Source organism: Gouania willdenowi, chromosome 4, assembly GCF_900634775.1.
Source record: "Gouania willdenowi chromosome 4, fGouWil2.1, whole genome shotgun sequence".
Taxonomy (NCBI): Eukaryota; Metazoa; Chordata; class Actinopteri; order Blenniiformes; family Gobiesocidae; genus Gouania; species Gouania willdenowi.
The window spans coordinates 5,684,717-5,698,337 of NC_041047.1; the positions used below are offsets into that span (position 1 = coordinate 5,684,717).

Below are 13,621 nucleotides of genomic sequence, written 5' to 3' on the forward strand. Positions count from 1 at the left end.
GTGAGCAGGTGCTTATATCGCACGGTTGCAGCCATTTTTAATGTTAAACTGTTGAAAAACTAAATTCTTACAATTTTCCTCAAATTATTACATGACATTTTCCTTAATTTAATAGAAATTTTAGGTCTGTCACTTCTGTTTGGATATTGTCAGTTTCTTATATATTCAGTATTTCATACATACGTAAAAGTGCAAACTAGGGCACAATAATGTTGCGATTAATACTAATGCATATTCATGAGTGGGCCTGTCTCGTTCTTTTACGAGGGAATCACCAAAGCGATTTTATTTTGCTATCCACACACTGTTGTTTTTGTTTTTCAGCCAAAAAACTGCACATTACAGTAAAACACATGAATATTTAAGAGAGTATTGGTATTTTGAGACAGTCTCAGCACTTCAGGCTGTGTGTTTATCACAGCAGCAGCAGTCGTTCAAACTCTCACTGGAGTGTTAAGCTGATAAGTCACTTTCTTCTCCTCTTCTAACTACAGGAGTGCATTTAAGGTGATAATCATTTGTTTTGGCCAACCGCTGATCAGCGTCAGGATATCAGGAGATATAACAGGTCCATGGGTGGAGTTACCAGCGGAGAGGAGTGTATTTTCTTTCCCGATTTAGCTTGTGACATCACACACTTAAAAAATTTGAAACGGAGCAATTTTCTCTGTGTTGTAAGACTTACACAGACCACAAACAAACTACTGGATGGTTTTATTTCACATGTTGTGTGCTGTGTGGACAGTCAAGTTACCTCATATGTGATAAAAAAAACTGCAAAAGTAGATTTTTCTTAATATGTCCCCTTAAAGGCACTTGATTTTTCAAGACACAAACATTTGTATCATTTATCTCCATATGATCCGATGGTTGTTAACCATGAAAGGAAAATCATCCAATCTTCAGTGTATTAAAGAGGAAGTGAGCTGAAGTATCAGAGTCTACATGCGAAGTAATGTCGTCTGTAGTTTCTTTGTTGACTTCTGATACTGCTGCTGCTTGATGATGTCCAGGGACACTTTCAGGACCTGCAGGACAAAAACGGAGCAGTGTGTTCAGACGTGCTAACGCTAATGCTAATGCTGTAAAAGCCTCTCCCTGGCCATGCGTCACCTCACCTTCCTGGTGTCCTGAGGAAGAATGACGCCATCATCCCACAGCCGGCCCGAGGAGAAGAAAGCCGAGCTCTCCTCCTTTAATCTCCGGTTCAGCTTCTGGTCCTCAACGTCAGCGTCAGGGGGGAGCACGGAGCCGGCCGGACCCGGGGCCATCAGAGACACTCTGGCGTTTGGCCAAAGGAAGAGGAAATTGGGGTCGAACGAGCGTCCGCACTAGAGGAATGAATTGGAATCATCTTAAACACAAGGAGAGGAATCTTATAAACGCTAGTGCACGGCAATCATTTCAGACACATTATCCAACAGCTTTTCTCACCATCATGTAGCTTTCGGCGCCATGGCAACCACCAATCACCACGGTGACTTTAGGGACGGCGGCACAGGCTACAGCCGACATCATTGATCCATGAGCCTTCAGACGGTTGCTGTTCAGCTCGGCCTGGAGCAAACAAACACAACGTGTAAGTAAGGATGGGCATTGTTTAAATTTTAACAATTACGGTTCCCATTCCAATGATTCCCAATTCCGATTCTTATAAGATGCATGGTTAAAAAATTGTACGTGTTTTAAATGAGCTGCTAACCAGAGGTGTTTTCTGGATAAAATAGTCTGAATTTTAATCCTATGAACTTCACTGGTAATTTTCTCACAGCGCTGTTTTCAATTAGTATATAAATATCAAATCTATTTATTTTTAAAAACCTCATGAAAACACACTTACACAGTGTCTGATGGCGGGGGAGTAGGGGACCGCGGAGTTACGCGGTAACGCAAACACTTCTGTTGGATTTGTCTCCGTTGGTTTTCATTGACTTCTTCCCATCCCGACATAGTAGTAAGTATTGTACGACGGGTACCGAATTCGGAACTTTTTTAGGTACTGACCGAATTCTGTCGGTACTACCTGGTACCGATTCACGTCAAATCAAACGGTAACAAGTTTTGATACCTAAACGCATCCTTGTGACAGTGAGAGAGAGGAAAAGTAGGTAATTTCCTGTGCAATAACAACATTTCACGCACATGACAGCAGTAGCTAAAGTACGGTTCCAGTTCCTGATAAACAAAACAGACACCTCTGCATACACGGTTCTTGGATAAACAGGATTAGAACCAACTAGCAATAGCAACAAACGAAAACCAGGTTTTTCTGGCTGAAAAAGGTTAATGGAGAGATGCCAACTCCTCTTTCAGAGACGTAGACTCAGGAAGCACAGCGGCCGAGCTATAAATAAGTTCATTTTTGTTGTTCGCACAGAGGTTTTCACCTATGTGCACAAAATTCAAGCAAAAATACTCGCAATACAGAGCCCTGTCACATAGAGCAGGGTTTGTGAAACAAATCCGTAAACGTGTGTGTGTGTCGTACCTGTGACGCAGTCAGGGTTGGTGTTGGCGTGGGGACCGTGTTCTGCAGGAACAGCAAGGGAATGTCTCTCTGGTCACACAGCTGGACAAAGTGACTTCCTTTCAGCGCCGCCTGGTACGAAAGCTCTCCATTACTGGCAACGATTCCCAGCAGGTGGCTGAGGGAAGACCGTCAGGAGACTGGAATCATCGCAATATGTGGACAATTCTGAACTGCATGTAAATAGAAATAAGATAATCTATGTCAAAAGGAGTGTGTGTTACCCATGAACCTTTGCAAATCCAGTGACAAGCGTGTCACCGTAGCGAGCTTTAAACTCCTGAAAACGGCTCCCATCTACCAGTCGACTGACCACCTACACACACACGAGCTGATGATTTTCTGTTTTCTGTACCACGGTGTATATTTTAGGACATCCTCAGGTCTCAGAGTGAGATATTAAGTATCAGGAAAATCTCTGTCATTTATCGGACCAAATGGATTCATGACTCAGCAAAACCTCCGTCAGATGAAAAGGCCTCAGTCTTCAAAATAAAAGTCGGCCTCAGTCCATAAAACACGACATGGCATTTTATTTTGAAGGAACCGGAAGTACACATGACGAAGTAAGTTGAAAAGCCGTTCTTTCCTTTTATTTTTTAAAAGTTAAGATATATCAACATATTGTTAGGTTAATAACAACATGAAACGCTGACAATGTATTTTATTATATTACATAATACAGAAATGAAATAACAGATACATTGAAATAACAGATACATTACTTACACTTGAAAAGACATGTTTTTTTGCTGCCAACAGGCTTTATTGTGGTAATTTGTCCACCATCGATTTTTTAAAATTGGAGCGTCCCACAACAAAAGAACTTATGGGTAATTTCCCTTATAGTATAGTAGTCTGCTTGCATGCACGCTTCACACAGGTGTGCATGAAGGGTGGATAGTGGGCGGAGCTAAAGCACACAATACGATTGGGACACCCTAAGCACTCGCACCCTTCAGCGGGCGCGAGTGTGGGAATTGGGCGCAGCCTTACTCTTGTATCCAAGCAGCACATATTGATGATGTCATGTGTATTTCCGGTTTCTTCAAAATAAAACGTCATGTTATGTTATATGTCCTGAGGCCTTTGAGTCTGATGACTTTTATTTTGACGCCGTTTGGTTTGACAAGTGAGGCCGTTTCATCTGACAGAGGTTTTGCTGAGTCATGAGTCTGTTTGGTCTGATAAATGACAGAGGTTTTCCTGATACCTGAGAACTGAGGATGTCCTTAAATGAACACCGTACTGTACCATCTTCACATCCAGACTGTAGCAGTAACTCTGAGGAGCGAGTCCCAGCAGCTCCTCTGATGGATGGAGTGGCTCCTCTCCCTCCTCATCCTCCTCTGGGAGTTCAAAGTTCAGGGTAGATATGATGTTTCTGGTGTAATCGTACGCCTCCTTCTCCTCTGAGGCAAAATGGTCCACACAGCCGCTCACCCTGACACACACACAGGAATCAAACCCAGTTCGCTCCCTCTCTTTCCTGCTCATCATTGGACTCATGGACGTACTCGGCGTGAAGCGTAGCTCCTCCCAGCTGCTCCGGTGAAACCTCTTCACCTGTGGCGGCTTTGACCAGCGGCGGTCCGCCTAAGAATATGGTCCCGATGCGGTGCACCATCACTGCCTCCTCCGCCATGGTGGGCACGTAGGCTCCCCCCGCCGTGCACGAGCCACAAACCACCGCCACCTTAGGGTCAATAGTCGGGTTATAGAAACACCCAGAGTGTGTTGTAAATGTCATATTAACGTACTACTCATACTAAGACTCACGTCAAAATGAGTATGTAGAGCATTCACATTAGATAGTATGAACAGATGTATACTATATCGGGATATTTTTAAAGTATGCACAGTGGGCACTAGGGATGTAACGATTCACTCAACTCCCGATACGATTCGATTCACGATACGATTCTCCATTTTACAAAATGGGACTGTTGACAAATGATGACTGAAAAATATTCCTTTATTTTTTTGGGAGAAAAAATGAGAAAATACTGTACTATTTTCCTTTCATTTTTCATTGTCAAAATAATCCCTTGATAAACTATTCAAAACAATGCAGTTTGCCTAAAAATAAATCCTGAATGAAATAAATAAAGGAATAATAGAAATGAAGAAGAAGCCTATTAATTGAAATTCTGGTTCTATAGTAACCAATGAAAAACTGCATAATATGTTTTTTTTCTTTTTAAAAGTGCAACTGAAAAATTATTTTGTGCCTTAACAATTGGACTTTTAAAAAAAACAGTCATTGCACTGAATTTAGGTCAGATATTTGTTTGGACCAGCAGAGGGCGCTGGTAACCCAGTGGTCCGTTGGCATGCAGTTATTCCACCAGTGAAGAAGAGATGCGATGCTAGCAGACAGAGCTAATAGAAAAATGTGACTTTTACAGATATTCATTCGGTGCTAAAGGGGTAAGGAATCATTTATAAACATGTACTGCGATTCAATTTTCAGAATATCGATGTGAATTGTGATACCTATGAATCGATTTTTAACTGTCTTACGATTAATCGTTACATCTCTAGTGGGCACACTACTTGTAGGCTGTGTTCGAAATTGCATACTAATGTAGGATACACTACACAAACTACACACCCTATATATATATATAGAATATACTGTCTACTATTGTTTATACTATTATTATGATTAGAATGATGACCCACTGAAGTGTACTTCCAAGTTTTCAAACATACAATAAAAACCTGAATCACACTGATGCTAAATATCTCTGTTGATTCTCCACCTTTGAAAGTTCTGAAAACATTTTAAGTGAGAAAGTGACCAAGTAGAATATCAACATGTCCTCATTTGAGCCATAAAACTCACGTATGCAAATTTTATTCTGACATTTCGGAGATTTTCAGAGACCCTCCATTGTGCTACTGATAAAACTTCTGGTTAACTTTAAAACAAGAACCCTATTTACAACAGACTAATGGAAAACAAGAAGAGATGCTTTTATTTTGAAAAGGAAATGTTTGATTTTTGGCTTGAAGCCGGTCCCAGGACGAATTTACATTCCGCTCGCAATGCATCATGGGGCAGTTGAGTATGACAACTTCATGCATATTTAAAAAATGTCCCGATTAATTATACTGTACATCTGCGTATTTCTTGCGTACTCAATCTTTTCATACTTTCTCATGTGAACGTACTACATACTCATTTTGACATCAGATTTAGTAGTATGACATCTCAAACACAGCCATACTCAACTGCGCCATGAGAAAAATACATGCCGAACAGTGTATTTTTCACAAAACACTATATTTTGTGTATCTGCGGAGTCGCACGAGTGGTCGTAAAATATGAGCTTTGCCCTCGCTGGCAGATGTACGTTCCGCCTGAGTATGTTTGGGCCTTTATGATGCCAATAATTTAGATGATGCAAAAATATTTTTCCCTATATTCAACATCCCTGTTAAGGGTCAACCTTCAAATGTAAAATATTCCCATTAATTTCCATGGAAAGTTTCCAACTTGGAAAATTCTCAGAATTTTGCAACCCTCATTTTTACATTTTTTTTTATTGTAATATTGTTTTTATATTTATATTTTTTACATTTATTTTTGGATGTGATAGTTAATTGAAATTACACCCATTTTATAATTAATTCCAAGAAAATATTCCTATGAAAAGTTTATATTTATTTATTAATTTACTGCACATTTTCCATCGATTTGCGACCCTAGTTGTGATAAACTGTGCACTATCGAGCTCAACATACTTCTGGAGGATGACTTGGCGCAGTTTAAAATTGTATTTCGTGCCATTTTGTACTTGTAAAGATGAAATTTCTAATGATTGATAACCTGATAAATCGCAATGTATATTGTATTGTTTAGCATTGGGTTATATCGGGATGTATCGTATTGTGACATGCAAATTGTGAATCGTGTCGTCTAGTCAGATTCATGGCAATGCTCACCTCTACTGCTGAGTGGGTGTAACTGGTGTCTTTCATTGTTCTTTACCTGAGGGATCTTTAACGCAGACATGATGGCCTCATTGTAGAACGTTCTCCCTCCCTGATTCTTATCAGGAAAGATTTCTGACTGAAACAAACAGACTTAAATCAGTTCATGTTGTACAAAAATCTGGAAAGATGGCCAGGCTTATTTTTTTAAGAAGCTGGGAGGGTGACCTGCAGAGGTAGAAACGCTCCTCCAGAGTCCACCAGGTAGACACAGGGCAGGCGGTTCTGGATGGCGATCTGCTGGGCTCGCAGCTGCTTCTTCACCGTGATGGGATAGGCCGTACCGCCTTTAACCGTAGCGTCGTTAGCGATGAAGACGCACCAGAGGCCGTTGATCCTACCGATGCCTTCAGGTATTAAGAGACAGTTACGGACCATGGGAGGACACGGTCTGGATTTCTTCTCAAACACTCTCACCTGTCAGGCACCCGGCGGACGGGATGTCTCCATAGGGGAGACCCAGACCAGCAAATGGAGACAGCTCCAGGAAGTCCTGGTCGTCCAGTAGGAGACACAGACGATCCCTGACCAGCAGCTTCTTGTTTCTCTGTGTGTGTCGAGCCACAGCGTTTTCTCCTCCTCCTTTCCTCACCTTCTCACTCAACTCTGAGTGCCTGACAAACACAGAACAAAACTTATTGTACAACAGATTTCCACTAGATGCATAACTATGCAGGCTCCATTTGTAGATAACTGTGATAAACACAAAGGTCATACTGAAGAGCTCAGTAACTAAGACATGATTGTACCTATGTAATGAGATGGTTCGTGAAATGTCATCCCTTCTGTATGTTTAATTATTACAGCAGAGGAAAACGTGGAAATTCCAGAGCGGTGCATTGTGCGTAAGTCAGAGTTTCAAACTTCCACTAGCATAATGCATGCATTATATCTCATTCCTGGTTTGCTCAAAATATGTTAAAGTTCCATTCATCCAGACAACCTTTTTTAGGAAATGTACTTTAATCTCCTGGGACAGGGGTCTGCAACCTGCGGCTCTGGAGCCCCATGTGGCTCTTTGACACTTTAACAATGGCTCCCTGTAGTTTTAAAAAAAATATTAAAAATAATGAATTGTTTTTTCTTGGAGAGAGTATTGATGATTAATGACATTAACCACACACATTAATCACATCGTGCAATGACTCAGCACCTTCCTACTTCACCTCCTGCAACATTTACAGACCATCAACTTTCCTGCACCTGTGGCTAAAAGTTTTAAATCTCTGGTAAGATATCTAAACTAACTAAAAGACCATTCTGGAAGAAAATAGAGATTTTATTTGTGTGGGGACAGATTTATTTATTTGCCAACACGCTGGCTTATAATGCATGCTTGATATGTTGCAAGAAAGGAGCAATTATGGCATCACATGATCACGTGTTATCAAATTTAAGTTATTTTTTTAGCCCTTCAAATCCATTAACTCATAATTTTAACTGTATAAAATGTTATACACCATATTGTCTTCATTGAGAAGTAGGGCCCTATGAAATCTGTTTTATTTTTTTCCAAATTCCGCGTTTTTTTTTTTTTTTTTTTAGAAATATTTATCATTTTTTAAAGAAAATAATAGTTTTTAACTCCTGTGAGGAAACAAAATAAATACTAATAAATAAATAAAGAACCACATAATTAAACAAAAATGTATGTCAAAAAATAAAGTAAGACACAATTAAAAGGTAGATATAAGTTGTAGCGATATGGGTTATTCTGACTGCTCCTTTTTAATTATTTATATGTCATATAAAAATGTATGAAAACAGCATTAATGTCACCATATTTCCTCTCAGGGATCATTTTTTTACTGAATCTAATCAGGTTTATTGATTAAGTTTTGATCAACTTAGTTTAAATTAACCTATATTAAATTATCCTATCTTCTGTAGCTCTGATGAGATGTTGCGCGAATGTAACATTCTAATAACGTTTCTACAACGGACTTTTATTTTGTAAAGTTCCCACTGAAACGGTGACGGCGTTTCATGCCGATTTTGTCCAATTCCGCGTTTAACTGTTTTCATTGGTCGATTCCGTGATTCCGTCCGAAATTCTGTTAACGCGGATTTTATAGTACCATAGAGAAGGTTTTTTTTTGGCTCCAGAAGGATTTTAATCCAGGCGAAAGGCAAGGGTTAACCCTAACCCTGCTGCGTAATCCGCTTTCACACGTAATTATTGCACAGTTCACCAAGACAAGTTCCTCGTGTGTATTCATACAATACTTGGTCAATAAAGTTGATTCTGACTCTGATTCTGATTCTAATCTATGGTTGAATCAGAAGATCTACAGGTCAGGACCCAGTGGATTTCCTTCTGCTCCTCTCTAAGGAAACAATGAACTGTTTGTATGGCTTTGTATCGACTACAACTCACTATATCATGCCATTACGCGTGAATTAACATGTCCTTGCAAAAGATACGCATCACAGATGGAGGAGGTGGGGATTGATGGACAGCGGATTACGCAGCAGTTACGTATCCAGTGGAAATTGGGGGTTAGGCTGCTAATAAGGCACAATGATCGCAACGGCTCTGACTTTATGAAACAAAATACATATCAACAAAAAGCACCAAAAAGAAAATGAACGTTTGTTCAATACCTCAAATATTAATCATTGCAAAATGTAATATCCAAAATAGTAGTTTGAGTTCCCTTCAAAATAAAAGCACCAGGAGCCGAAATGAAACAATCTGTGACACAATTTACCAAGTATTTGTTTTGAGAACTTCTCCAATAGACAGCTGTAATAGGAAATGTGACATATGCAGATAGAGTATTTCAACTTAGAATTTAAGCAATGTATATAACCAATAGACTATACATGTATTTACTTTTAATCACCTGGATTGAGCGTCATTCAATAACAAAACACATTCAGTGAAATAATTTACACCCTTACAAATTATTGGAAATAAAGAACGTAGATATATCTTTCAAAACCGACAAGTGAATCACTATACACTACAGCTATTTGAGATATAGTTATAGTTGCTTTTTGGACATCTCATACTCACTTTTTCAGGCAGGCGTAGCTGTTTCGTAGATTAGCTTCGTACACGTGTCGTTGAATGGGCTGTAGAGGAAGGTCCAAAACTGGGAAAGCACTGCGTAGAGATGTCCTTTTCCTGGCTGCAGAACTCGCACAGCGAAACGAACATTTCCAGTTCTGCTCAATAAACCTGCACCAAAAACATCCAGATGATGACGACAAGACAACATACTTAATGTTTGGGTCAAAGGTAACATGGTAAGATGGTTAATGACTCCTAAAGCAGTAGTTCTTGGCCGCAACCCCCAAAATAAAGGTTCCAGAAACCGGGGACCCCCACTGTAGCTGAAGGTGGTTGAAGACAGACATGACCATTGCAGAACAGTCATGTGGAGACAAAGGGAAGAGATTTTTGGGGCCCATCCATAAAGTCAGCAAAATTATGGTCCATTGTTCTCTTATAAACACATGTATTTATTTATTTATCTGAATAATAGCCACTGTTATCCAGGAAGTTTATTAATATTTGTGCCATAGTATATGGTCTTATAAATCCTTGTCTTAATCACAAAAAAAAAATGGGTTAAAAGTGACAAAATTGGAGTAAAAGGTGGTGAAATGGAGTTTTTGAAAACCACAGAAATTGGCTCAAAGTTACTAATTAGAGAAAAAGAAAAAGTAGTAAATTAAAAAAGGTCAAAGTGCCAATTCGGGCTGGGCGGGCACCATATCGTGATTCAAGATATTTCGAGTTTTCTATTTTGGCGACATAAAAAATGACAATATCGCATATCTTGAGATATATCTATATATATTGTTATGGCAATTTTTATATTCATCATAATATCGTCAAATGTGTGTTCATGTGTACAATTTGTCATGTTTTAATACATGATGACTCCATTACTCTTCGCACTTTTGAACAGCTGAATCATGTTTAATCTACAGATCGTATTGTACTCAGTGCAACACAGAGTCTCAGCTGAAGGCCAAACTCAAACTCACGTGCAGATATGCACGCACACACACACAATCAGGGATATATAAGAGTGGCGCCCAATCTTCCTCATAATGTACACGTCTTCATCATCCTCAAATGTTTCCACTGTTGGGCATCTGACTCCCTCCTTCTCCTCACCTCAGGGTGGAACTTTTTCTGTTATCTGTATAAAAGCTTAAGCTGTGAAACTGTTAGTTAGAGTGGGTCTTGCCTTTTTGCTCTGCCACGAGCCTTTTGCCTTTCATTCTTTCAGGATGGAAGCTTCTTTTTTACTCCTTTTTTTATTTAATTTTATAATAAATCTTTTTTTTATAAAATCATCAATGTCTCGCCTGGACTCCATCATTCAACCAGAGCAATAAATCATGTCTCCAAATGAGGTCAACCGCAAATTTGCCATGACAATATATTTTTTTACTTTTATCTATACAATCACAAAGTACACTACAGAACTCACTCACACGAGCTGTCCCTGAGAGGAGAAAAAGCCAAAAGTGGCACATACATATTGTGCAGCTGTTTATTAATATATGTGCCTGAATGGCATTTTTCATTAGTAAATTTAACACTGGATTGTCTTTCTGGTAAGACTTTATTAAGTTAAAAATATTGAGATTTATATTGGTATAACGTCATTTTGAGAGAAAAAATATTGAGATATGAGTTTTGGTCCATATTGCCCAGTCCTAGTGTCAATATTTGAACAATTACTTTAAACTGGCAAATAATTGGCATGACAAAATCGTGAATGTGGTTAAATTGGGGGAAAAAAATAATAAGCATGAAATATTGTGAATAGAGGTTAAAAGTGACAATAGTGGGTCAACATATGCGACTTTAGGTGGGAAAAGTGGTGCAAAGGGTTTATATACTAGATAAATGCCAAACATTTCTATAAAGTGGAAAAAGATGTGCAAAAAAGGCATTAAAATATGGCATACATATATATGGGTTTCCAATGTTGTTATTCAGAGAAAGAAATGGAATAAGTAGCTTTCTGTGGACACACTGTGTTAAAGGTCGCCTGTCAGTCTGTGCAAAGCAGCGGAGGGTTACATTCAGTCAGTCAGTCAGTCAGTGCGGAGGGATACATTGAGAAAGCGGACGCTCACCTGAACAAGCAGCGCTGCATGTTGGCCATAATCTAGTCCGTTTTGCTGCAGAAACACAACAACCTCACTCTCATACTTCACTCCATAATTTCCCTTTTTTTACCCCTTCTTCTTTAAGTTTTCTGGCGGTTGCGTCCATAGCTTGGAAAGCATATCGCCGCCTACTGTATCGGAGTAATATAATGGGTTCAGGTTCTTTTTTTTCTTCTTCGCCTTTGAGCTTCATTCTCATTACTCATTACTGCCCCCCTCCGATTCTCCTTTGATCTTTTCTTTTCTTTATGTATTTTATGAGCCCCATACTCTGTCACTTTAGAATATGTTATTTTATTTTTATTCTTCTCTATTTTATTATTTACAGTGGCTTTTAAGGGTCACATAAAAACAAATCTGAACACTACGAGATTAAAGTAGTATTATTTCGAGAATAAAGTTGTTATTTCATTATATCAAAGTCGTAGTATTTTGATCTTAAAATCGTGAGAATATATTCATAATTTTGTAAGATTGTAATAGTTCAAGATTAAAGTTGTAATATTTTGAGAATAAAGTTGCAGTTTTATGAGAATAAAGTCGTAATTGTATTATATTAAAGTTGTAGTATTTCGAGATTAAAGTCATATTTTTAGATTAAAGTCGTAATATATTGAGAATAGTCATAATTTTATGTGATTGTAATCGTAATATTTTGAGAATAAAGTCGTAATTGTGTGAGATTAAAGACATTTCAAGACTGTATTATTTCGACAATAAAGTTGTATTTTTTTTTAGATTAGAGTCTTGATTTTATGAGAATAAAGCCATATTTAAAAAAAAAAAAAAAAAAAACTTCTAAACGTGAAGCATTCAGAATTCCCTGTTGACATGAACGCAACACAGACAAGATCCTGTTTGTATTTCAATTTTATTCTCATAAAATTACGACTTTATTCTCGAAATATTGCCACTTTAATCTTTAAATATTTTGACTTTAATCTCATAAAATTACAACTTCATTGTCATTAAATTACAATTTTATTCTCGAAATATTACGACTTTAATCTCGTAGTGCTCAGATTTTTATTTTATTTTATTGTAATGTTTCCCTAATAAGCAGTCGTAATTATTTTCAATTTTTTTTTTCCCTAAAATTGTTCAAAAATAAATGAACAAAATGTAATTTTGTTCTACTGTAAATCACTTTGTGTTGCCTTCAATTAATGTCTCTTATTAACCTTATCTGAAAGGGTGAAATTAAACAATGTATAGAACAAGGTTTTGGAAAAGTTATTTCTTTCTTTCTTTATTTTTGTACCAGGAAACGTTTTGTTCTAATTTAGATAATAAATAAATGTAATAAAATATAATCCTTAGTTTAAAAAGCATTTGTGAAAACAGTGCTTTTTAAAAAAAAGACAATCTTCTTCTATCTGCCGTCAATTACACTTGTAACAACAAATATTTACCACTAGGGGGTGGTACTCATTTATATTTTTAAACAGCGTACAGACAAGAAGGTTTTTAAAGTCGTTACATTGATTTTAATCATCTTTTGCGGTTCAAGCTTTATATAAATTAATCAAATACAAAATGGCCAAATTAAAACAAATACAAATATTGATAGTTTATTGTTTATTTTGCATTTTCCCCTGAAATAATAATACAAATATAACAAACAATAACCAACTGTTTTTTTCCCCCTATAGCAATAATTTATTGTTATGTATTTATTGGCAATAAATAGATTACATTTGTTTTAAAAAACAAAACGTCATGATTTAAGATTTCATTACTTTCACAGTCTCACTTTTTGTTACACTCATATTACAACACAGAATCATGATATTATTATTATTATTATTTTAACAAAAACTGAATAAAAATAGAAGATATAGGTATATATTCACAAATTAAGAACTAAACATTGAAAAACAAAGAATTTTAACAGCAGGTTAATATTGGACAAGTATATACATTGTTTTTTATTATTTTCAACTCAATTAGAAAAGC

The 13,621-nt window shown here is 37.4% G+C and overlaps 1 protein-coding gene across 2 annotated transcripts; it reads right to left on the reverse strand.

Annotated features, from left to right (window-relative positions):
- Positions 1–74: 74 nt before the first annotated feature.
- LOC114462530 (methylcrotonoyl-CoA carboxylase beta chain, mitochondrial) lies at positions 75–11,798 on the reverse strand. 2 transcript variants are annotated; one of them, XM_028445434.1, is made up of 12 exons: positions 11,633–11,795; positions 9,546–9,710; positions 6,944–7,140; positions 6,695–6,873; positions 6,525–6,605; positions 4,045–4,223; positions 3,782–3,971; positions 2,752–2,843; positions 2,489–2,645; positions 1,435–1,557; positions 1,119–1,331; positions 75–1,028 (listed from the first exon to the last, which is right to left on the reverse strand). In XM_028445434.1, exons 1-12 carry the CDS (start codon positions 11,659–11,661, stop codon positions 942–944), a joined length of 1,692 nt encoding a protein of 563 aa, XP_028301235.1. In that variant the 5' UTR covers positions 11,662–11,795; the 3' UTR covers positions 75–941. The 2 variants fall into 2 exon arrangements, with proteins under 2 accessions (XP_028301235.1, XP_028301236.1); XM_028445435.1 differs by lacking the exon at positions 75–1,028 and having other exon boundaries at positions 1,125–1,354; positions 11,633–11,798.
- Between the last annotated feature and the right edge of the window lie 1,823 nt (positions 11,799–13,621).